This window comes from Glycine soja, chromosome 6 (assembly GCF_004193775.1).
Source record: "Glycine soja cultivar W05 chromosome 6, ASM419377v2, whole genome shotgun sequence".
In the NCBI taxonomy this organism is placed as follows: Eukaryota; Viridiplantae; Streptophyta; class Magnoliopsida; order Fabales; family Fabaceae; genus Glycine; species Glycine soja.
This window is the reverse complement of record NC_041007.1, coordinates 1,328,585-1,355,209: the sequence shown is the minus strand read 5'-3', so window position 1 is coordinate 1,355,209 and position 26,625 is coordinate 1,328,585. Positions and strand designations below refer to the sequence as shown.

Sequence of the window (26,625 nt, the reverse complement as noted above, 5' to 3'; positions counted from 1 at the left end):
GCAAAATCATTGTCCAAGATTGTATTATCAAATATGTGACGATGATTTTGTAGTTGGCAATACTGTAATTCGTGAATACCGTCAATTCCATCGAGTATTTTGGACTTTTGATCAATGTAAAGAGGCTTTCAAGTATTGCAAGCCAACCATACAAGTCGACGATACATTCTTGTATGGAAAATATCGTGGGACGTTGTTAATGACAACATCACAAGATGGAAATGACCATATTCTTCCACTCGCATTTGTTGTGGTTGAAGGAGAAACATTAACAGCATGGTCATGATTTTTGACACACTTGCACGTGCAAATATTTTGAGGTGTTCTTCGTCGTCCACATAGTCTTGGATATTTGCAAACTTTGAAGCCAACTAGCTTAATTTCAATGTGTTTCCGTTAGCCAATGCATTAGCATTTTGCCTGACTCCAAGGTATTGTTCACACATATCAATCCCATCAATATTTGTGCTGCCAATTAAAGGATTGCCATCCACCGGAAGACCTAGCAACACAAACACATCTTGTAGTGTGATGGTGGCCTCCCCACACGTCAAATGAAAGGTATGTATCGTCTTCACCTTTCAACAAAGACATTTACAATTTCTCCATTGATTTTGATTCTACACAATTTTATTGTTGTGTATAATCCAGACTGCTGTAATAAAGGATTAATTTCTGCCGGTGGTTGTTCTATACCCTGATAAGTTGGAATCACTCGTCTCATTCTTAATTTTCTATCTGCATCCCCGTTTCAAATATGTTGGGACACATGTTGATTTTGCATCCACAACACATCATTTTCATGTGGTCCAGATACCACATCAAAACTGGATGAGGATGATGATGAACTTGTCGTATCAAATACACTGCATATTACAAACATGGTTAAAACCATATTAATAACAACATATATCACAAACATTTTAAAAATTCAATTTACAATCTCACATATAATAATTAAGTTACATGATAGGTTAAAAAAATCACAATATCAAATATATACAAAAAATTGTAAAAAGCTAATATTCCAAAAAAATTTCTAAACCAAAATCATAATTATTTTAAAACACAATATCACATATTTTAAAACATGTAAGTGTCATTAGCAACAATAAAGAACATGAAATAAAAATATTATGAGAGCGAGCAAACTAGAAGAGAGAGAGAGCAAGTTGGGAGGAAAGGGAGCAACAAAATGCTGACTAGGGAGAAGGAAACTGCTTGAAGAGGGGAGTGTTTGTTGTAAGTGAGGGAGCATGCATGTGTTTTTTAAATTTATAAGCAAAGAAAGAGAGTTGGGGGGAGGAGTATTGTGCCAACGAGTGTTCACGTGCCTACGTACGTGTGCCTACCTGTGCACCTACCACCTATGCCTATGCTGACAAAAAGTGGTTGTCTCACTGCAACCCATTGCACATATATGTTGATACAACAGTTCAATATCACATGTCAGTTCTCCTTGTATACTCTCCTGTCTTTGACATAATACAAATAAAAATAAATCTCTCTAAAAAAATTTGAAAACAAATTCTTATTAATATATAATTTGTAAAAGGAGTCTAAATTGATACTTTTGATCATCATACCTTGTAGGTGACATATATTTATTTATTATTATTATTATTTCGGTCTTAGTAATAGCATGCAATGAGGGGAAATTATAGTAAACAGTAAACAGTGGAGGGCAAACGGCAAACAATAAAATAAAAATAAAAAAATTAAAAACCCAAGTTGGGGTATCTTCAAGAATCTTTACATGTCGAGTTATATTCGTATTCCCTTTCTCTTTCTCAGCTTTACTTCACCAAGTTTGGTTCTGCTGTTTTCCTCCATACCAAAGAACGAGATCGATTGGCTTCGTTCACATGAGGTGGGTGGATGGAATCTTGCATATCATTTGCGGCAAAAGTGTAGTGTTGTTGTTGGGAGAGAATCTTTCTGAGCAGTGTCATCATTTTTTTCTGGTCCAACTCTCTCGTCTCTTTCGTTCCCCCTTTTTGATTGCGGATTTACACGGGTAAATATATTCTCTTTCCGTGAGGAGGGTGGGTGTCAAAATTTTCGGGTTGGTTCTGCAAAAATCACAACTTTTGCTATTTTAAAAAAAAAACTCTGTTCACATATTCAGTAGAAAAGAAACATCGTTTTTTTTCTCTCTATGTCTTATTCCTTCCATACTATTCGTTGGCAGGATAGATAGATAGGCAGGTTGATATAATCTGCTGTTACTGACATTATTATTGACAACTTTGAACAGAAGACTACGTTTGAAGAGTGAAGACAGACAGATATTATCCTATCCTATCCTGGACTGTTGTTCTCTTTTGACAAGACAAGAATTTTGAAGATCTGTTTGGGTGGTGAGACTTGTGGTTTTGGGAGAAAGTTGTTGTTTTTGTAGCCACCCATGATGGGAGATGGTGGTGTGATATCATCTGCTGCTACCATGATGGAAGCTCCACCACCTGATGGAACAACAACAACTTCAATGGATTTTGATTACATGGGTGAGCTTTTCTTAGATGGGTGCTGGATGGAGGCCTCTGCTGATGGATCTGATTTCTTGCTGCAAAGTCCTTCATTTTCCAATACCCTCTTTGACCCTTCATTCTCCTGGCCTGCCTTGGAGACCAACCACAATGAATCCCAGGTTGCTGCTTTTGGGAGTCAACAAGAAAGTCATAATAACAACATGGTTAGTGTTGTTGCTGGTGGTGATTATAGTCAGCAGTTTCAGTCTGAGACTCATTCAGTTGAAGGTGCATCTGAAGGTATCAGAAGGTGGTGGTTTGCACCCACACACACTCCCACACCTAGTCCAGGACCTGGGCCTTCTATAATGGAGAAGCTAATAAGGGCCCTCATGTGGATCAAAGATTACAATAGGAACAAAGATATGCTTATACAGATTTGGGTGCCAGTTCATAAAGAGGGTAGGCCGATTCTTGCAGCCGATGATCTTCTGTTCTCGCTTGAATCCAAGTCTCTGAACCTTGCCAAGTACCGCGAAATCTCTGTGACATATAAGTTCTCTGCAGAGGAGAGTGACTCCAAGGAGTTGGCGTGGGGATTGCCCGGTCGAGTGTTTAGGGACAAGGTTCCTGAGTGGACTCCTGATGTTAGATTCTTTAAAATTGATGAGTATCCAAGAGTTGACCATGCTCAAGAGTATGATGTGCGTGGAACGTTGGCAGTTCCAATCTTTGAGCAAGGAAGCAAGACGTGCTTGGGGGTTATTGAGGTTGTGATGACTACTCAGCAGATTAACTATGGCCCTGAACTTGAGAGTGTTTGCAAAGCACTTGAGGTTTTTCTCCTTTCCTATTTGCATTAATTTCTATTGTGTTATCGTTTTTAAAATACAGAAGTGTGTAGGTAAGTATTCCAGGAAAAGTTGAACCAAGGTTTTGGAACTGTGAGATTTTATCTTAGCTTGCTTTGAACATGCTATTTGCTGTTTTTGAAGGGATAAAGTCATAAAACTGCTCAAGAAATTTTCTTTCTATATCCCTTTTGTTCCTGGACACCCCTAGGATTCTGCAAAATATGCCATGTTCCTTTTTGTGAACCCATATTTTTATGGGTATCTGATGTTTGTGCCCTCTTGTGAGTTGTGATGAAATTGAATTGCTCTATTTTTACATGTTTCAGTATAAATGCTTATGACTTAAAAGTTAAAACACTTAACAAGCCAAATGTGAAAAGCTCATCAAAACTCATTAATAATAGTTTAATGATTGGAGGAATGTTGTTAACTTGCAGGCTGTTGATCTTAGAAGCTCAAAACAATTAAGTATTCAGAATGTGAAGGTAAATGAACATCCAATTCAGGAGTATTTTAATGAACTTAAGTTTGCAATTTCCCCTGTTACAACTGTTTTTTTCTTTTAGCAGGCATGCAACAGGTCCTATGAAGCTGCACTACCTGAGATTCATGAGGTGTTGAGATCTGCTTGTGAAATGCACAAATTACCTTTAGCTCAAACTTGGGTCCCATGTGTCCAACAAGGCAAAGAGGGGTGCCGGCACTCTGAAGATAATTATCTACTCTGCATATCTCCTGTGGAGCATGCTTGCTATGTTGGTGATCCTTCTATTAGGTCATTTCACGAGGCTTGCACTGAGCATCACTTGTTAAAAGGTGAGGGTGTTGCTGGGGGAGCTTTCATGACAAACCAGCCGTGCTTCTCAGATGATATAACTTCCTTAAGCAAGAAAGACTATCCAATGTCTCATCACGCGAGGTTGTTTGGATTGCGCGCTGCTGTTGCTATACGCCTTCGAAGCATCTATAATAGCACAGATGACTTTGTTCTAGAGTTCTTCTTGCCCGTAGATTGCAATGACATTGAAGAACAGAGAAAGATGCTTACTTCATTGTCCAACATTATACAAAGGGTTTGTCGCAGCTTGCGCGTTATAAGAGAAAAGGAATTGGAGGAAGCTAACTTGTCAGTTAATGAAGTGATAGCCCTTGCAGACAGTGGATTTACTAGGGATGAAATTTGTTCGGAACCCCAACAAAAAGGGATGGTTGCCTCATTGGATACTGAAGAAAAATCAAGTGAAACAATGGGTAGAAAATTCTCTGAACCAAGGCAGCAACAAGAAAGTCCTATTTTAAAAGGAAACCTTGACTGTGTTAGGGAGTGTTCTACGTCTGTTGAGGGTAACTTATCAAGTCCGGGAACAAGTAAAACTGGAGAGAGAAGACGGGTTAAAGCAGAGAAAACTATAACTTTGCAAGTTCTTAGACAATATTTTGCTGGAAGCCTAAAAGATGCTGCCAAGAATATTGGTGGTAAGCCTTCTACTCAACCATGTTTCCTTTTTCAGTTTTTGTGTGCAAACATTAGGTGCTAAACACATAGAATGAAACTTCATATCCCTCTTGTATTCCATTCTAACATGTCTACTAAACACATTTTAAATTTGGTGGCCCATTTTGGATTAGTTTCTAGCTTATGGGAACTTTTCAGTTATAAAACCCTACGTAAGACTTTTCTAAGTTTATAGCTACTATAAGAAGAGGGTAAACGAGAGAGCTTTTATAAAGAAGTTAGTGTTTAAGTTGATTTTAACTTGTGTGAGGAGTTTGATTCATCTCACTTCCTTGATTCATTTTATCTTTTCTTATAAGTAGTTATTGTGAAGTTTATCCAAATTGGCTCTAAGTTTCATATAGTTCAGTTCTCTGACATTATTTTTATTAGTTTTGCCCACCTGACCAAAACAGAAAAAGGTCTGATTACTTTCATATATACTAGTGTTTTACCTGTTAATTTTTCTGTGCATATCTATTAGTAGTCCTCTATTATAACCAACCATCTTTTAAATTAAACATTTTCCAGTTTGTACTACAACTTTGAAAAGGATCTGCCGGCAGCATGGGATAAAGCGTTGGCCTTCTCGAAAGATCAAAAAGGTTGGCCACTCCTTACAAAAACTTCAACTTGTCATCGACTCGGTTCAAGGTGCCTCTGGTGCATTTCAAATCAATTCCTTCTATTCAAACTTCCCGGATCTAGCTTCTCCAAATTTATCAGGAACTGGCTTCTTCTCAACTTTGAATCAAAGTGATAATCCAAACTCAACAAGCACGCAGCCTGAACATGGCTCATTGAGCCCAGAAGGTGCATCAAAATCACCCTCTTCGTCGAGCAGCCAGAGTTCCATTTCAAGCCATTCCTGCTCTAGCATGTCAGAGCTACAACAGCAGCACACAACTAACATTGCCAGTGACAAAGATCCTGCCACGGTTGGTGAATATTCTGCTGATGTTGTGTTGAAGTTGATCAGAAACGAGGCAAAGCTTAAAAGCCTTAGTCAAGATAGAGCAAAGCTCTTGCCAAGATCACTGAGCCAGGAAACACTTGGTGAACACCCGAAAACTCAGTATCAACTGCCTTTATTGAAAACCAGTAGCAGCAAGGTGGATTCTCACAGAGTAAAAGTCACATATGGAGATGAGAAAACCCGGTTTCGGATGCTGAAAAATTGGGTCTATGAAGATCTTCTGCAGGAAATTGGTAGGAAATTTAATGTGAGTGACATGAGCAAATTTGATGTCAAATACTTGGATGATGATTGTGAGTGGATACTACTCACTTGTGATGCTGATTTAGAGGAGTGCATTGATGTTTGTCAATCTTCCGAGAGTGGTACCATCAAACTTAGTCTACAACCTTCTAGTCATAGTGTGAGAAGTTCTTTAGAATTTAGATAACAGATTGATTGTAAATTATAAGATCTTTGTCATGTATGTGAAGCAGTCTTAGAAAAGGCACAATTCTTTTTTTGTGAAAAAAATTATTATTTTGGCAGAATGTAAGGATAAACTTTTGCTTATCCTTGTGCTCCAAGCAATAAGCAAATTCAGCTTTTGTTTGATTGGTATAATATAATACCATTTGTGCAATTGAATTCTCATTCTGAGTTTCTCCACTTACAAATATCTTAACTACTTATAGGGTGTGTTTGTATTTACGTTTCAAAGAAGGATGAACACCAATCCAATGATTTTTTTTTCCCTTTCACGTTTGATTGACTGCCTTGGAAAGTAGGATAACGATAATACAAACACACTTAAACTAAAATGCGATCTCTTTTTTCCTTCTCTGGATTGCACCTGAAGAAAATTCTTTATGTAGTTATCATACATGTCAAGGGCTATCTTCCGTTTTGGATGTCTTTTGGAAGGCAAATAATGGTATTTTGATAATTACTCATAAAGTATCGTTTATTTTAACCGAAATCCTTAAATGAGAGTCGTCAAATGTTGTATCCAACGCAGCAATCATGTATTTAGTTGTCGTTTCCATTATATGTCTCCATCACATTTCCACTGGATTATCTAGATTCATGATGCACTTACAACTTTGAGATTTCACCTAACAAATTAATTAGTTAGTTGCTTTACAATTGGATTTGGATGTCAGTATTTTATCAAACTTGGAGGCCGTACGCTTTTAGTTTAATAAAGTTGCAACAAGGACGGATGCATAAGATAACAAATTGAGAAATACCAACCAGGGTTAGTATTGATGATTCAAAAATAAAAGATAGTAGTATTAAACGAAAACATTTTTTAAAAGCTTAAACAGTTAACGTACCCGTGTATTTTGTGAAAATAATTAATTATTTTTTATATCATGATTTATTTGTAATAAAGGATAAATGTTGAAGTATATAATAAATTATACAACTAATATGTGCGAATACGTAATTATTCAATTAAATTAAGTAGAAAAAATATAATTCAAATATACAAAATTCATCTAATTTTTTTAAGTCGATTTGATAAAATTAAAACACATAACAAAAAAAATTGAATGAGAATTAAAGTTGTAACAAATACCTTGAAGACATTCTGAAAGTTTTATTTCCATTAAGTGCCTATTTGAATTAGCTTCTAATTTTCCTAAATAAATTTTAAAATTACATTGAAAATTAAAACAACAAATAATTGATTTAAAATTACGTTGAAGACTAAAACAACAAATAATTGCTTTGGTGCAGGAAGGAATTCAAGAAGTGCAGGAATCAAATGCATATATTTTGTTGCAAGTTGGGTCAGATGACACCGGGCCGGGCTTATATAACAATACTCTCTTACCTCAGCAGTCAGCAATTGCTCTGGTTTTATTGACAACTAAACACTATATTCATGCAGTAATTCTGGTGAAACTTAATTGACATTATTATCCTAGTATATCCAACTACACTCTCAAGTTAATTGAACTTTCTTTGAACTCACGTTAAGAGATATATCCACCCAGTTATGTTCAATAATTACTGGCAATTGTGCAAGAAACAGCAAGGTGTTAGTTTTTAAGACAACTTTATGAACATCAAGGAGTACGAATAAATGTAATAAAAAAAATGAATATACTTGAACGTAGGATTTAATTTTGATCTGTTTTTTATTTTGTTAATGTATAACTTTTTACATTATAGTAACATTTTTACTGCATAGCTAATCATGTTTATTCAAAATTATTAAAAAAATTGTAAAAAAAAATCAAAGACTTTAATTATATTATAACCGAGAAGTTAAAGTCTTAATAATATAACATGTTAAATAAGTGTAACGTGACAATGAATGAAATTAAACTATTCAATATGTCTAATCGTAATGGATAATTAAAGGAGCGGTGCAAATAGCATACATTAAATATTCAATTTTTATTTTATGAATGCTTCCATCACTTTTAAATTCGTATTTTTATTTTATGAATGCTTACATCATATCATAGCATATAAAACATGAGAACTTTTGGAAGGACATTTGTCAATCTTTTTCAAAGTGTTTTTCTCTTCTTTTTTTATCATTCTCTTTTAGTTTTTGTTTTCTTTTCAAGGTTTTTTTTTACGTTGTTTCTTTTTTTTTCCTTTTTTATATTTTCTTTTCTTTCTTTCTTTCTTTATGTATTTTTTTTTTTATGTTTTTCCTTTATTTTTTTCTCTTTTTTAATTCTATTTGATTTCTGGATTATACTATATAACCTATCTATTTAAAGCTTAAAAATATACATGTATAATAGAATATTAATAATTCATTTAATTATATATACACTCTCATCAACAAGTCATTTATTCAAGGAATATTGGGTTGATCCCTTAAGCAATATTTTAAATTTGAGTTTTGCGGATAAAAAAAATACATATTTTAAAGAAAAGACTATATTAAAAATTATTAGACAAATTTTTCGATAAAGGTTAACCATTAATAAAACTAGTTCAACATGGTGACCCAATAAAATATATACACTTTCCCTCTCTCATAAGTGAATTTTGTCCGTCGACTTGTAAAAAAAAGTGAATTTGTTTAAGTTGAGATCTAATTATATTTTTCTATCAAAAACATATAAAGAATATTTATCTCGAACATGTATTCTATTTTAAAAATTACTTTTCGTTTGAATTTTGTTTTTACTTCTAACACTATCCAGCTTTTTTTTATATTAATACTATTCAGTTTTTTTATATTTAGAATAATTATGTTAAGCTAAAACAATATTTATAATAATGTAATAGGACTCCTTTTAAATTATATACACAAATAATTTTAAAATTCTCAACATGATCCGTGCAATAACACGGGTTCCATACTAGTCATTTATAAGTTCGTAGTTGGTGACTAACCTACTAGTGTTGTGATGTCTAAAGTGTTTTCTTAATGCATTATATATTTGTATTATATTAGCGATTTAGTCGACTCATTCTCTTGCGTCACAGACTCCAGTGTGCCTTTTTTCTCTGCCTAAGGATGAAAATTGCATGGTGCTATGCCTCATTTCTTTATGTCAGCTTTCTAGTAATTACACCAAAAACCATTTTTTGTTGTGCTCGTGTTTGTTACTTGGGTGTCGTGGTTTTGTACAAGTGCGTATGTTGACCCAACCTATCTCATTAACTATATCTAGACTAAGATAAATTTTGATGGATGAGTTTTAAAATTAGACATGATGTATTTTGAAAATTAATTCGGGACATGCTTTAGGTTGTTCCAACTCAATTTGATTTCCTGTATTCTCTCTCTCTATATATTTGAACTATTGTGTATTAAAAATAAACTATATGATTTAATATATAATATTTTAGAAGGGTGTAATTTTTTTTTTAATTGGGTTGAGTTTTATCTATTTTTTAATCTAATCTAATTAATTAAGAGTCCGTTTGGGGTGGATGCAAATTTTTAATTTTTAAATTTTAAATCTAAGTTTTAAAATAAAATATTTTTGATAAAAATAAAGTTGAAATGATTTTTAAACCATTTTTGAAATATTTTTACATTCATTTTCAAAACCAAGAAAAAAAGTTGTGAAGTTGATTTTTAGTTAAAATATATTTTTCACATTTGACAATTATACTTTTTGCTGCCACCACCATTTGTATCGTCACCATCATCATTACCACCACCATTGTTATCGTAATCATCATTACCATAATCATCATTGTCATTATTACCATACAAAAATACTCTTAAATTAATTTTAATACGATATGAAACTTTAAAAATAAGTTTATTTGAAACTAATCATATTTTAAAAATTAGTTAAAAAAGTTGAAACTAAAATTGGATGTTATTTTTAAAAAATTTAAAACTCAAAATAAAAAATCACCCCAAATGAACCCTTAATTAGGTTAGGTTGAGTTTATCTTTTTTTACTCAATCCAATTTTAATTGGATTAACAATCGGGTTGGGTGAATAAAAAATGATCACTTCTTTTAAGTCTTAAAGAATTCCCAAACTCAAAAATATTAACGGATATTTTTAAATATAAGCATTCATAAAATATTGTATTATTTATGAGTATGATAAAACATAAAAAGATAATCCATAAATATATACTCACAATATTATTTTTAAATCATGTAATAATAAGTAACTCATTCATAGTTATTCTAAAAAAGAAAAAAAAACTCATTCACAGTGATAAAATATAAAATTATGTATGAGTGCTTATGGCAAGATTTTATATATTAGCAATTTACTTGTTAGTATATAAATAGTATATTGTTATATGTTTGTTTACTTATGTGGCCTGAGTCAAGTTTTTGTGGGATCAAAAACTTCAAACTTATTATCTAATACAATTTTAGTTGAGTTCTCTAAAATAAAAACTAATCCAGCCCACCAAAACCCATTTGGATTGGATTGGGCGAGTTCAAGTTCCCAGAGTGTAATCCACTTACATCCCTAATATTTTATGTTAAAAATTTACTGATATTTTAAATATCGTACTGTATATTAAAATCTGAGAGAAGAAATTGCCTCACCAGTCATCCCCATCATTAGAAACCCCACAACATTATCAAGCAAGAAGCGCAAAAAAACCCATGAAAGAAACCTAAATTGGTTATTATCACTATAAATGAAATGTTAAAAATTCCACTGAACAGAGTATAACTGGTGTTAACTTGTAAAGACCCGATTATAAAAAATTAGAACTATAATGATTTAATTAAAAGTTTCCAAACTATAAAGAATTTTAATTAAAAAAAATATAGATACTAAATCAAAAAGTTAATAGCATTAGGCCTATAGATTCAATTAACCTTTTAATTTGTTTTTCACAAACTTCCACCCTAACCTTACAAGAGATTGATTATTAAATAGGTACAAGGGTCATGATACACAACTTAGGGGGCGGATATGTCAAAATTGCTGTATTTCCTATCTTCTGTTTCGCCTTTAAATTTCTGTACTTTACAGATGCTTCTGAAACCCATCGTCCAATGAGTGTAAGTTTACAGCTATGACGAGGTTGATGAACGATCTTCCCCTTGCTCAATGATTGAACATCTTGAAGGTGGACCAAAGACGCTTAATAGCACCTGCAGCAGAAGAAAAAAAATATGTTTTCAGTCTCGAGAACAAAGTTCAAAGACGGGCATAAAGCCAACTAAGTCCTGCGAATAAAGTTTAGTTGGGCACTTCGTCATCGATTTTCTCACAGAATGTACAAAGGTTATCTTCTGGGGGTACAAGTATCTTACGAGTTGTGGAGCATTTTTGGAGTTCATCAAGTAAAAGTAAAAACAAGCAACTTATTGGTCCTTACAAAATGGATTTGGATCGTCTAGAGCACTCATTGCACTTTAGAAAAGAAAAGAACCAAAAGTCAACCGTTGATAAGAAATTCCATGCTAGTTCACATCATGAAGGTTGGTTAGAGGATAATGGCAGCAGGAAAATAATGGACACAGAGATTATGGTTTGATCAGAGAGACTAAAGGCTAGTTCACATCATGAAGGAAAAAAAAATAGGAGTAATGTAAATGTTATGGTCAAAGAGTCACGCTTTTGAAAATCTTCCAACCTTCCACGTTTTGTGTTTGAGTGAATAATGAAAAACTAACTTCACTCAATGAAAAAAAAAACGAATTCAGCTGCAGCTGTTCAGGCATCAATATTCTTTCAATTGAAATAAATAGGAGGAATAAAGAAGACATCACTGACCGGCAAGAAAACAAGTCCATGCAAGAAACCAAGAAGTACCAATGACAAGTACATCCGAAAGTAATAAATCTGCAAAATGTAAAGGATAGATATAGCAAATATATATAATCTCAGAGTCAGGCCATAAACTAAGGATGAACTCATAATACCACAAACACTTCTGTTTTTGAGAAGCAAAGAACAATAACTCCAACCAGCTTTGTTAGTGTGATACCACTGCAATTGCATAAAGTAAATGTTGTTCAGAAATACACTAATACATAAATTTAAGATAAAACAATATGCGGATGCAAATGCTGATGCAACACAATTGCCATGAAATTTGCGTTGAAAACAGCACAAGTTTATCAGATAAATATGTTAAAACACAAACTGGAAGGAATAAACTATGCATGATTTTGTAAAAAGAGGTCATGAAGGATCACTGCATCCAGTCTTTCATAGTCAAGACTCAAGAATATGTTGTTCACTATTTCCTTCACAGAATTAGAAGTTACACACTTACACCAAAGAGTGGAGAATGACTTCTTCACTGCACATGCATGTGTGCAATTCAAGAAATTGAACAATAAATTTTCTCTAGCACAAACTTACCTGAACACCGAAGCACCCATTGTACCCAAAGCTTCCTTAGCACGTTGATCTCTGTCTCCACTTGCTACCTGTAATAATAAGGATTTGGTCATGTCGAACTGACAGAAACTAGATCGTAGAAAACATGATAAGGGCATGTAGCTCAGTGTTACAGAATTTGATGCTTTTGCTAATATTATTACATAAAAATTTACATATAGTCAGTTAAAATTATTTTTTTTCTCTTTCTATCCCCTGCATTTATGAGACCAAGTTTTACGGGAAAACTCAACATTTGGGAGAGGGGTTATGGAAGACACAGAATGACTAATTACAAAGATTTATTCCTCACTAAATTTCACTGAAATCAAGAAGAAAAAATGATAGATTTAAAATTTTTAGATGGCATAGGTTAAACCAAGTGCACACGTGTTGGCAAGGTAAAAAGGAAAGCAGAGTGGTACTAACAGTGAAAGAATGAGTCATATGCACACAAAACTCAACAGCAATGCCCACTGACATAACAAGGTTGACCACCGAGAGCGCATTCAACTGGATATTCAGAATGGCCATCAAACCCTACAAAGCATAATCTTGTAGGTAACAAAATAACTAGGTGATTCAAAATTCTAGATATCAAGCACCCACATAAATAGTACAAACAACGAACTATCACGTGTCAATTAGCAAGAATGTGAAAAAACAAAGAACAGTGACAATGAAGGCAAAATACCATAAGATCAACAACAATCATTGCCAACACCAACAAAATTATTGATGAGCTCCATAAACTGCATAAAGGTTGAAAGCAAAGGAGGATCAAACAAAGATTTGATTGATTCATCAAACAATAACTCGTCCATACCTTTATTTAATTCAGGAAGTTAGAAGAAAATAATAGCTTAAACCATTTGCTAAAATAAAACTCGTGCTCACCTGCTTGTGAAAATCAAGCACACAATAAATACTGCACCTGTTGCATCATTGTATGATTATGTTAATGTTTTGCAAACTATACATCAACATGCATTGTAAATAAATTGTAGACTGTAATCATTAAATAAATTATTGTATAATCTATTTTTTTGCAAAATTTTCTTTAAGATCTTATTTTTAGTCTCACCTCCCCCTCAACCCAAAAGTTTTTTCCATGATGATCACGTAATTTTAGAAATGAAAGTAACAGTCTACAGCAATGACAATGTACAACAATATTCAAAGATTGACCAGTTTGAGAAAGCCACATCTAAGTCTTAATAGTCAATACTTACCAATAGCTATAGCAAGGTTGATCAGTGCAGTCTTCCATATATGAAGGTATTGCTCAAAAAACATATAAAACACTGAATATGGAAAAATCTCAATCTGCATGAGAAAAAGAATGTTAGTTTGGACATGGAAAATGTGGTAGAGCTAAATCTTCTACTTCATACTTAGCTCATTACAATTAGAATTACCTTCTGCAACCAACAGCCAAAAATACTTGAACCAGAAAGTAGAACTGATTGATACATTACCTTCAAAGAATCAGAAACTCTTGAACTGAACTCTCGAGCAGCCCTCATAGAATTAACGTAGTCAACCTAAAACAAATTTACAGTTAAAACCTGGAGTCCTTTGATACAAATGTAATTATAGAAAAAATAACATATAAATGCAACCTGCTTGTTGAGTGGGGTATGATAAGTACGGAATGACGATGCTTGAATAATGCCGTTGTCATAGCCTGGCAACCAAAACACAGTCAGATATTCATACCTAAGATATTACACACTCTAGAACTTAAACTGATTCAGCTTCAGGACAAAAAGAAGAGAACATGGACATAAGAAAAATCTTCAAATTAATTAACCTTTCAGTTCAACACTGCTGGTGTAAGCTCCATGACCACCTTTTGCACAATCTGCAGATGGAAGAGAACTAAGAAACCATGGCAGCTTCTCCCTAAATTGTGTTGTAGATGGACGATCATTATGGAGATCAGAGTGACGAAAACACTGCACAATTTCCAAAGCATTTGATTAAGTTCTCAGAACAGAAACAATAAACTATTCAAACAAAGACATAATAAAGAGGATGAAAAACATCGGTTTAATTACCGTTGTGCAATCTTTACATGTTCTTACTGAAACACAAGAGCTTTCCCCAGGGGCACAGCAAGGAGGCTGGAAGGAAAAATTACTGTCAAATACAGTAAAATTATTATATGCTTTGACTGCTTTAGAAAATCTTATCCTCCACCTATATCTTTTCTCTCATAATTTCTTTTTACAGAATAAAATATTAAGGGACTTTTACTCCATAAATTTTATTTACAAAGATGCAAGCATTCTCATCCTTTGGCAGTAATTCCATTACTTTGCAATTCATTAATTTTTCATTCTCCTATAGCCAGGATCATTAATCTTCCTGCATTATTGAGTACATTCCCTCTGATCATGACAAGTTTTCTATTAAGTCATCATAAACATATTCATATCAATCCTAACATATTACACTAGCAAGCATATATTATAACAGAATTAAGATTTTACAGATTAATCACTAGCTTACTATCGTGTGCACCTGACCTGATCATCAGGAGGGCAATAACTCCCATTTGTAAACTTCCTGCAACACCCAAATGCTTCTGGAGATACCCACACAAGAAAATCATCAAGCCACGAGGCAGCTGGCTTGGCAATATAACTTGTGTCTGGTACTAGGGCTGCTCTCACAATCTACAAGGTAAAGCGACAACATCCATCACAAGGAGTATCCAAGTTATCACGAGTATGTAGGGGAAAGATCAACAATTACTTCAGCAAACAAGTAGATGGATAGCATGGACTACCAGCTTAATACAAGTAAAATAACTACAAAAAGGAAAAAAGATGCCTCATTAAGAAATGATGGATTTGTAATGTCAAATGTGTGTGTGTGTGTGTCAGAGACAAATAAGCCAACTGCTCATGGTTTATACCTCATTTAAAAGAGAGTCTGAATTGCAATGGCTAATGGAGCAAAGCTGATTTGTATGCGTTGATTCTGAGCTGAGGTGAGGAGAATAATATTAGAAAAATTCATCCTTAACATTAGAACTTAGAAGTACTTAGACAAGGTTAAGCATCTGCATTCCTCATCCAGTGATATACATTCACATATATTCAACTTAAGTTGCTGAAATATTAATAGCAGATCTCTATTGAAGATGAAGTAAAGAATTCACAACTTCATAAAATAATGGGCGGGGGAAACAACTAGTGATTGATCCAATCTTGTAACCAAGGAAGATGTATTTAGTAAAGCAAAAGTTACTATGATTCATGCTAAGGTCAACAGTAGTCTGTTTTTTATTCATGTATATGCCTATGAGAAAAAAAAATACAAAAGCATGGCATTAAACGATAATAGAATTAGAAGATGGAAAATAGTACTACGACTAAATGCGGAAGTTGAATAAATATTATATCATGATTTAAGAAATTTATCCATTAGTAAGAAGATTTGGTGCAATACATATATGAATAACCATGCTAATTTGAAATGTCACTAAACTACAAGGTACATTAAATAACCATGCTATTATTCCTACCACTAACACATGCTCTCATGCATCCCTGCAAATTAAAAAACTCAGCAAATATTAATTTTCTATACAAAAAGGTGGATGCCGAACATAACATGATAGAACAAAAATACCTGTAGTTATAGTTTTTCACAACAAAATACACAGGAGGTCCAATTCTAAGATATTCTGAAACATTATTGAAATAACCCTGCAGAAAAAAAAAAAAATATATATATATATATATATAAAGTTTGAACACATGCACACGGATAAAAATTAAAAAGAAACATGGTTACATGAATATACGAGTCAGAGCCAAAAATGTAAACCTGAAGATATGAATCTCGGGGAAGAACAATTTCTTGCTCTAAACCAGGTTCAATTCTAGTGCTCAATGCCTGTGTAATTCAGATATAGATAAAATAAAAAGGGGGGAAATGCGAAAAAGAAAGAAAGCAATGCATTAGAAGCAGACAGGTATAGTTTAAATAATTTCAAAAACTGTAGAAACATATACAAAGACTTACAATGCTAGCCAATGCAAATCCCACAAAAATAGCTATGACAACTATTTTTACTCCCCAAATACTCAGAATGGGAGCATGAACCTCCTGAAAGGGAAAATGAACCAGCAGGATAAGAAACTAAGGAGATGATTGACGAAGTTAACAGCAAAAGTTGGACAAAAGATGTTATTAAATTCAAAAGCCATGTAAAAATCACTACAACTCAATGTTGACAGGAACGCAATAAAAAAAAAAAAAAAGCTTAAGGATAAATAATTAGATTGCAGACTGCTTGACAAAGATTTGTAGTATTTATTACTAGAAGATTACCAAAAAAGTTTAAACAGCTAAATTAAACAGTTAGTCCCTAAACTATTCAGAAATTTTCAAATAGGCCCTTATATTTCAAATTAGATCCCAGAACTAATAAAACATTTCTAATTGGGTTCCTGTCTAGTAGCTAGGGTTTCGTCACGTACAAGGATCTCATTAAAATTTCTCTATTAGATTCTTGTACTTAACAAAACCCTAACAGTGCCATAGCTAAAGCTAAAGACCCAATTAAAAATTATTTATAAGTTTAGGGACCTAATTACAAATTTTTAAAGTAAAGCGACTTATTTACAAATTTTCAAATATTTCAAAGACTAAAAGTTTAATTCAACATAAAAAGAAGATCTTTATATCAATCAAATTTGAATCCCAACAATAGTAAGAATGCTAACATACCAATTACTCTCTAAATGATTGTACAATTTATTATTATGGCTAGATTAAAAGTGAATCCAATATACAATGTGCTTTACAAAAACATTGTCAGATATGCTTAGTCCTCTATTAAATACCAGCAAGCACTTAATGTTAATAAGGATAACGACAATTACCTTCATGTATCGAGCCAACAAACCAGGTTTTCTTCGTCCAGTTCCTGAGATGTTATGAATACAAACTTCAATGGAAGTAACCTAAACTTTCAATTTTTTTAAAGTAAAAGATCATTCTGGTCAACCAAAGATACTATTAAACAGGAAAGAGGGAAAGCTTACAATCAAAATAAAAATAGATGCAGTGATAACCATGGAACAGATGGAAGTTTCATCTTCAATTAAAATTTTAGTATACCTATATCAGGGTCCGCATGCACTTTTACGCATGGAAAACATGGAAGACTAACTTTAATGGAAGTAACCTAAACTTTCAATTTTTTTAATGTCAAAAAGACCATTTTGGTCATCCAAAGATATACTTATTAAATAGGAAAAGGGAAACCTTACAATCAAATTAAAAAAAAATATATGCAATTATAAATATTTAAGTTTTATCTTAGATTAAAATTTTAGTTATACCTGTATCAGGGTCCGCATGCACTTTTATACATGGAAAACAATCAACTCTCTTATCCTCTGCCCGTAAAGAGTCAAGAACTATCAGAGCTACAAAAGCGGTAACTTGCAGGAGGAAGTCCAAAAGAACAGCCAATGCTGTGAAGGAAAGTTAAGGATTAGCATTTGACACAAAAGAAACAACTGTGACTGTTGCAAAGGTATAAAATTCCAAGAGGATACAAAAACTTACCAGCAAACATGGAGAACACACGGATTGCAGGCATGGAAATAAAACTCCCAACTGCAAATGCTAAAACCTCTGATACACTGGCCAATGTTATTGATGGTCCAACTTCAACAAGTGCATTGCTTATTCTTCCTTCTAAAGGCAACTCCAGCTTTTGTCTTTTTACAGCATGAACTAGTATACACATATTATCCACCCCAACCTAATGCACAGAGATTCAAAAAGACAAACAGGAAAAGAACGGTAAACATAAAAAAATGTGGGATGGATAGGAAAACAATCATTTGAAGAATTCCAGCTTTATTGATAGTGTTCATCTGGCAAACAGAACAATCATACATATAGGAAAAGATGCATGATTGATTATCTTTGTACTCATAAAGATAACTCTGGGTAGCATTCCATATGCTTGTTTTGTCTCATTCCCAAAAAAACATTTTGTTTATATATTAGCTAAATAAAGTAATTAAAGATCAGGTTATAAATGTAATTAACCAAATCAATAAAATCCAATAGTTTAGCATGTTACTTTTTTTCATTTTAAATTTTTTTGCATCTCAACTTCACTCTTCCTGAATTTCAACTATGATTTTGTTTCACATTTATTTAATTAATGTTTAAATTGCAGCAATATTTTCAGAGAAGAATAGAGAAACGTTTCTTAAATTAGTCAATCCTTTTGGATTCCAAAAATAGATCTTGAACACTTATCAAACCTATTTATTATTTACCCTAATCTATTATATAGCTATCATTTGATAACTTTGTAAGCAAAAGAAAACTTACAGCTAGGACAAGAAATGGGATAACTTCCATGATGATCAGAGTAGATTTTACACCAAGCACACTAAAAAATCCAACTGATCCAAGGACAGATAGCATAACAAGAATTACTCCAGAAAGACCAAGCATTACCTGCAATCCAAAACTATCCAATAAATATTTATGTACATCACAAAAATCTATCTCCACAACATAAACTACTCAAAATCATAACTTGATTTCCATAAGAAAACCCAATAAAGGATAAAGGAGAGGGAAGATAAATAAAAAATCAAAAAATAGAAGGGGAGAAAGATGGATTGATACAGTGGATAGGACAGCACCTTAGATGAAATATAGAAAGACGAAGGATGGAGGGTATCCCCTAAAGTAAGAGATATGTAAGCAAACATCACAAGATAGCTAACCTGCAATAAAATAAGGTACAATTGTAGAATTAAACAAATTACACCTACAAACAGAAAATATTAATTTTGGAAATACATGACATAGAACTTGTTCAGATAATACCATATATAATCATGCCTCAGACAAAAAAAAAATCAAGTACTTTTTAGGACAAATAAGTATCATCAACAAAAGAAAGGAGGATATTACCAATATAGTAATAGCATCTGCAGTACTTTCTCTTTTCAATTCTTCCTCAACAGAGCTTTCAGATGAAAAAGCCAGTGTCAAATTTCTTGATTGTACCATCAGTAACAGCTCATCCTATCACAAAGGACATAATAGATGTGGGAAATCAGGAAAACAAGGACAAGTAGTTAAGAAATAGAAATGTCCTGATTCCAAGATACAGGACCATGTAACATCACAAAGGACAAACAAGCTACTAAAACATTTTATGCATCTTTACTGTTCTTTCTGCAAAGGAAGAAGACCTAGGGCTCAGTTATGGGATGTGTAAATTAAGCCAAGTTTGACTACTAATACTCACCGGGAGTCAAACCCGGATAAAGTATTTTCTAGGGATGAATGAAATTGCAGCAACCTTGACCATTTATTTTTCTGCTGCAGCAAATTGGCAAATATAGCTTAAAATATACAGACACAGTTGACTAACTATGCAGGACTAGTGCCTGGCCCATATACAGGTCAAATGACTGAAGATACAAGTTACTTACTCGTCAATGAAAGGAACAAAAGTATATATACAAGATACAAACCTTCACCAACTGAATAAAGGTCTTCTCCCAAGCAACTGCTTTTCTGGTTCCATTACCTTCTTTATTAATAGCATTATTTACTGGATATGTTACAATGAATGCAGAAGCCTGTCTTAAATAAATCACATTATAGAGTTATCATATGCTCAAAAAAATTAAATTCATTCACAACATTAGAAGAAAAGAGAGAATACCTCAGAATAATCATTCCCAGAAAAACCTCCTAATACAGTGCTTGGATCCAGAGGAGCTTTAAATGCACTCATACATCGGTCTGCTGAGGAATAATGCTGAATGAACACAACATTACAAAAAAGGTCATTTTGAAATTATATTATATGGATTTGACTATTCTAAAGTGAGGAGGTGCATTAATAACCATTGATTAGAAAATCAAGGATTGAGATTTTAACAACTTCAAAGTTTGTGATACTTGTTATCTTATCATCTCAACTGTTAATTTTCTAATTAATGGATATAAATACACTTCATCCTCTAAAGTGACAGGGGGTCACTTTAGAGGAGTCAAATCCATAATATTTACACATCACCATGACTGTATGAATCAAAGATAGGGTTCATATTGATGCCTCTAGATAGTAAGAACGAGAAAACACCATATCATTCCTATCAGGCAAAGAAGCACAGGTCTTTCCCCCTTGTTATTAGTCTATAATCTCTTTTAAGAGAGATTTGATGCAATGTGCAAAATGAACTATATAGTACAAATCAGAAACTCCAACAACCATCCACACTCTCTCTCACACCCTCAATTCCAAAGAAAAATTCATGATATTCAAGAGGATTTTGATTAAAATGACATTCACCTCAATGCATTTATCAACCATTTGATTTGCCTGTATCATATTTAAATTAAACTTTAGTACAAATGCACCAAGAAGGTATTCCCAGTAGTAGCCCTGGTTCTAAATCTCTAATTGCTCTATGCAAGAAATTAAAAGCATGCAGAAAATGATATCATTGATTGCTGTATATAATTGTACAATACAGCAGGAGGTCTTGGGAATTGTATTTCATGTGAACACAGAACAACAGTATAATTACGAATTTCTACAGCCACAATCAAGTTCAAGATGCAAAGTTAACATTCGGTACCTCAAAACAGTAATTGAGATGCTCTACTCCCCCATAATCATCAAAATTTTTGGGATCCATTTTGAAGTACTGTTCATCAGAAAGGGGAAAATTGTTAATCATAAAAGCTAAAATCATACAAATTTATTACAACAAAGATGATGAAACATTAAAGTTCTCTGGCTGCGAATCAATAATTATACCTGAAGGACACTTTGAGTGGCACAATCTTTGTCTAGTGGCTTCATACAGATATCTTGGAGAGATACCGTCAAGCCAGAATAATTAGCACGAATTGCATCAACCTGGCAACAGCGTCCTCAACGTCCTCAATTGCAGAATAATTAGCACGAATTGCATCAACCTAACTACAATATGGAACACATACCTTTTTCTGTATTTCAAACAGAAACCTAATGTTGTCCTCTGTCACAATTCTTGGTGATGTACTATTCACATTATCTGGGACAGTGGCCAGAATGAGCTGCAAAGGAAAAATAGCCGAGTTATTATCAAGAGTTATGAGCAAAAATCTATTGCAGAATGCAGACTAATGTTAACTTATCACGAAGATAAAATTGATATCAACACAAAGAATTTATATACGGAAACCAGTAAAGCCTTAAAAGAAAGAGGAGTTTCTGTTTCCTTATAAACAAGTTTGTCTTTGGGTACATGTTATCCACTGGAAATACATGTAAGGAAGCTACAAGCAAAAGAATAGAAACATAATCCTTTTTTTTCATAAGAGAAGAAAAGAAGTAGCTGAATAAAATAAAATTAGCAAAACATTCACGTGGTGAATTTGTTGAATATTGTACTGATAAAAAAGCTGGCCTTTTGGTACATGTTATCCTCTGAAAGCATGTAAGGAAGCTAAAAGCAAAATAAATTAGAAATGCACATCCTTTTCTTTTCATAAGAGAAAAAAAGAAGTAACTGAATAAAATAAAATTAGCAAAATATTCACAGGATGGAGTTGTTGCATATTGTACTGATAACAAACTTCATAACTCATAAGTTGATCTGTATGGGGAGAAAAGGAAGAAAAAAACAGGGCAATACAAACCTGTTCAATTCTGTAAAATGGAGCAAGATGAGTATCAAAAAACTGCTTCTCTTGTGCTGCTTTACTCCCAGGTCCTACCCAGAGCTAAAAAGTGTAGGAAGTTATTTGCCAAAATCCACTAAGGTAAAAAAAAAATATATCAAGAAGATAAAAAAAGAAATGTTCACATATCAAGTAGCCTAGAAACTCAACCACAACAAATGATAACAGTATGTTAAAGCTACTTCTTCCCAGCCTGTGTATTTTTTGTTACATTAGACTTCAAAAGTGGTGCAATGGTTCATTATTTCCACTTCTTTATGCTCTAGCCAGACAATTTTTTAAAAGACAATAAAATTAAACAGAGCATTTTAAACAAAAGAGTAGCAACTATGTGATATTTACCTTCTCGGGTCGTGTCTCAACCTTGAATTGGATTAGACCTAGACAGAGGAGAAGAACTATAGCCAGAGATGAAGCCAACACCATAATTGGATGTCTAGCTACATATGATCCATATTTCCTGATCATATTAGCAAACATGAGGTCAGATGACATTCTACATGAGATGATATATGTTAATAGCATAGGCAGTAACCTGTAAAAATTTGTCATATATCCTTGTACAGCCGAGAGCCGGACTCTATTTCTGTTTTGTTGAGCATCTTCCATCATCTTATAATCAACATCAGTCAAAACAAAATCAGAATTGGACAAGCATGCATAAGGAAGGAAAGGAAGCAAAACTCATCCTTTTAAGGGAAAAAAGGAAAGACAGTTCTCAAACATGTTTACAATGAAAAAATAGCATATATACTAACATGAATCTGCATAGGGACGTTCTCATCCTTCTCCCTACTATGAGAATACAGCGCACCATCACTAATGACATTAGACATTGATTTTGTTCTGTATGTCGGTTTTCTTTCCCTTATCCGATGATACAATCCCCAACCCAAGAACACGCAAATCAGTATAACGTATAAGACTGCTAAAATCAAGTCAACACACTTCACCTGCAGATGCCAAAAGGTAAAACCATGTTAGTTAATAATACACAGTAGGATTCTCAAACCACATTTATTCATCATGATGAACAGCAAATAAATACACCTGGTAAATATCATAATCATTATAATATGCTCCCTTACCATTAAAGTCCCAATTTTCACAGAGCAGGAATCCTTCTTATTGGTGGTAGTTGAAGCTGAACTAGAGCATACTGAAGACGAAGGACAGTCACCGCAAGAACAGCCAAGAGAAATATCACCACATGAATAAGTTGAAACATTCATAGGTTTCATGTCAGATGACTCGGTTGCATTTGGCCGGAATGTAATTGCATAAGGTGAACCAAGACCATGAGGGGCAGCTTTTCTACCAATAAAAGCAAACCAGTCTGCCAAAAGCAATCCCAGTGTAAGCATCAAGCTTACAAGCAATGCACTAAAAAATAATTTTATACTAGTAAATAGTAATTCCTATCAAAATGAACCTTTAGATTTGCAATGTTGCTACTTATCACATGTTAGTTAAATTATCACAATGATAGTCACAGAAGTTTTTTTCTGCGTAGACAATGCTATATGAGGGTATCAATTTATGCTCAAGAGGGAAATCCAGCAATGTCACCTTGAAAATAAAATATAACAGATGATGTCTTAGTGTCTTACAGAACCAAATGTACTCTACTAAAAGTAAGATGCAAAGTTTGTTTCCACCATTGCATGTACGTTAGAGTCACAAACAAACAACAAAGAATCACAAACCATGAACTCTAATGCATCCATCTACTTCTCACTCTTAATATAATTCATGCCAGTATGCGCAGATTAATCAAGAGAATAGTTAAGGAGAGGCCCTGTGCATATATTTCAACAATATCTTTGGTACACCATGTGCAGAGTATGCATGACACATTTCACAAACTATTTCAGCGACAGGCTTTACCATCTAAAATTCTGAAGAGCTAATATATTTGTTATGTTTCTACAGTTCAAAACTGCAACATGAAATCATAGATAAGAGATGAGAAAGGAGAAACAATATTGCTTAAAGACTTAAAAGTACAATTTACCTTTAAAATTTTGAGCACCAGCACCAATAAATTGTAGAGCTCTAGAATTCATAGTGCCAAACTTTACCTCCTTGCAGGATTCATATAACCCTTCACCAAAAGCATCAGTTACAAAATAATCAATCCCGCCCACTGTCGAATTACCGCTAACCTGTAAATTGTAATGAATGGAGTCTTTTAGTAACAATTGCATTGTAAAGGTAATACGGTATCAATTGTGATTTGCATCCAAAATACAATAATATATAAAAAAAAAATGAACACGAAATAGGCTCTTTCTCAATTGCTCAGATTTATTAGCATTATTGAACCAGAGAAGAAGAATCATCTCAAAAGATGGTTATTATTCAGTTTATTTTGATAAAAACAATAAACATTAGAAGAGAAGACTAAAAACACAGGTAAAAAAATGTATCTTGAGAGGGGGGCTAGAACATATTTAAGATAAATTTCTTGTGGTTTAAAAAGAACGATAAATAAGAAAACTGCATGTTGAAAAGTACAATATTATAGAAATGTGCTGGATCTTACATTGTCAACTGAAGTCACATTGATAAATAAACTCTGGTTCGGAGAACATGTAAGCTCACAGAACAGATTCAAAAAGTTTCTTAAGCATGCTGGACAACCTACAAGAAAAGGAATTGCCTGCCATAATGTACAATGTGTTAAAGGCATGTGCACGGAATTTAAAAAATTGTGGCAATATTAACTAGAAAGATAGTATACACATATAAAGGCAAACTTTGATTAGTCAATATATTAGTATTCATAAAAACAGAGAGAGAGACTGTGAGATCAACTTAAATCTTAAACCATGAAGAATATGCATCTATAATTTATAAAAAAAAAAAAAACAGAGAGAGAAAGAGAAGATTGACCTGTTGGACTTGCGTCCTTAATGTTTCAAACTGAGCTTCTGTACAACAAACGTTCCCAGTAATTGTTGGACACAAACTTTGGATCTTTGATGAAAGCAAATCATCTGGCTGGGGAAAAGATAGAGAAAGAAAGTTCACTAGATCATGACAACCTTTAATGCTTTAAAAGTTCAAACTAGAAGATGGGATGCACCTTTATGCTTATGATAACAGAAATAAAGTTCAATATCACACATATCATATCCCAGAATAAAAATCTAAATGCAAAAGAGTTTCAGAAAATGAATCCTTTAGAAAGCAAAAGATATAGAGGCAAATGGACACTCAAATAATGATAAATGCCTCAGAAATACCTTCACAGCCGGGGAACCATGTGGGCAGTTCACTACTTTACCATCACTGCGCGTTCCACAAATGTCATACATTGCACAATAATCCTCGGAATGCCTTTCCCTGCATAAACGAAAATGGAAATGAAATTTTGTACTGTAGATACACGTAAACAAACAGGATTGTAGAATTGAAGCACGGTTACACGTGAATCAATTGATTTTGGTTAAGAAACCGACAGTTGCACTTGTGATTATACTATAAAGAGAAGGATTACCCCGTTGTGTTTGTATTGGAAGTCAATAGAAGCCTTGTGGACAAATCGTCTGCTTCTACCAAAGATAAAATTAGAAAAACCTGCAAAATATGAACAACATAAATTAGCAATCCAACCAAACAAAGTAAACAATGCTCTTACTTCCAAATCGGATTCAAGCCAGTAAAATAAACATAGCCTGAGCCACGTGATGAAATAGACCATGTCGTACTCCACAAAAATCATGTCTCCCCTAGTATCTTTAACAAGGAGTTAGAAGAATTTCTTGGTACTAGGCAACATTCCGGAAATCAACTTCCATTTCATTGATAAAGAACTGAATTATTTCATTCTCTTTAACTTTATTGGTAAGCAAACAGGGTATATAAAGAAATTAAAGAAAAAGAAAACACAGAACTGAATTATTTCATTCTCTTTAACTTTATTGGTAAGCAAACAGGGTATAAAGAAATTAAAGAAAAAGAAAACACAAGACGAGCTGCATCCTATGAATCTGACGAACGATGATGAGCACAGGCACAGAACTCCAATTCAAGAAACTCCGTAAAGAAAAATGAGAGAGAGAGGAATTGCCTGTAAGAAAGATAGTGAACAGAAAAACCCTAGGCGAAGGTCCATAACGGAGTTCCTTGTTGAGAGAAGTAGTAGTGGAGAGTGAGTGAACAAGCATCAACCCCGTTTGCGGTTGTATTGTAGCACACTGAAGAACTGAGAGTCAAAAACCGCATTTATAAGATTACAGTCTGGCCAACTCATGTAAAGACTAGGACTCGGCGTTTCTCTCGTGACCGTCGCAAACTT

At 33.5% G+C, this 26,625-nt stretch overlaps 2 protein-coding genes across 5 annotated transcripts; one reads left to right on the top strand and one right to left on the bottom strand.

The window, feature by feature from the left end:
• The first annotated feature begins 1,742 nt into the window (after positions 1–1,742).
• Positions 1,743–6,429, top strand: LOC114414534 (protein NLP4-like). Of its 3 annotated transcripts, none has more exons than XM_028378824.1 (5): positions 1,743–1,870; positions 2,258–3,307; positions 3,763–3,810; positions 3,892–4,801; positions 5,352–6,429. In XM_028378824.1, exons 2-5 carry the CDS (start codon positions 2,408–2,410, stop codon positions 6,224–6,226), a joined length of 2,733 nt encoding a protein of 910 aa, XP_028234625.1. In that variant the 5' UTR covers positions 1,743–1,870; positions 2,258–2,407; the 3' UTR covers positions 6,227–6,429. The 3 variants fall into 3 exon arrangements, with proteins under 3 accessions (XP_028234625.1, XP_028234626.1, XP_028234624.1); XM_028378825.1 differs by having other exon boundaries at positions 1,743–2,017; positions 3,895–4,801; XM_028378823.1 differs by having other exon boundaries at positions 1,743–2,017.
• A 4,570-nt stretch (positions 6,430–10,999) lies between these two features.
• LOC114414532 (NPC intracellular cholesterol transporter 1-like) lies at positions 11,000–26,625 on the bottom strand. 2 transcript variants are annotated; one of them, XM_028378821.1, is made up of 39 exons: positions 26,398–26,624; positions 25,825–25,904; positions 25,571–25,670; positions 25,218–25,325; positions 24,868–24,984; positions 24,337–24,487; positions 23,411–23,658; positions 23,081–23,275; positions 22,858–22,934; positions 22,665–22,782; positions 22,281–22,364; positions 21,600–21,695; positions 21,415–21,516; positions 21,233–21,301; positions 20,311–20,406; positions 20,117–20,224; positions 19,548–19,661; positions 19,274–19,357; positions 18,954–19,082; positions 18,171–18,369; positions 17,942–18,076; positions 17,480–17,523; positions 16,617–16,700; positions 16,419–16,487; positions 16,221–16,297; positions 15,502–15,571; positions 15,110–15,259; positions 14,639–14,704; positions 14,392–14,536; positions 14,201–14,265; positions 14,057–14,122; positions 13,811–13,904; positions 13,476–13,512; positions 13,273–13,330; positions 13,008–13,118; positions 12,561–12,628; positions 12,116–12,182; positions 11,967–12,035; positions 11,000–11,341 (listed from the first exon to the last, which is right to left on the bottom strand). In XM_028378821.1, the coding sequence occupies exons 1-39, from the start codon at positions 26,440–26,442 to the stop codon at positions 11,261–11,263; spliced, it is 3,876 nt and encodes a 1,291-aa protein (XP_028234622.1). In that variant the 5' UTR covers positions 26,443–26,624; the 3' UTR covers positions 11,000–11,260. The 2 variants fall into 2 exon arrangements, with proteins under 2 accessions (XP_028234622.1, XP_028234623.1); XM_028378822.1 differs by lacking the exons at positions 11,000–11,341; positions 11,967–12,035; positions 12,116–12,182; positions 12,561–12,628 and having other exon boundaries at positions 13,015–13,132; positions 26,398–26,625.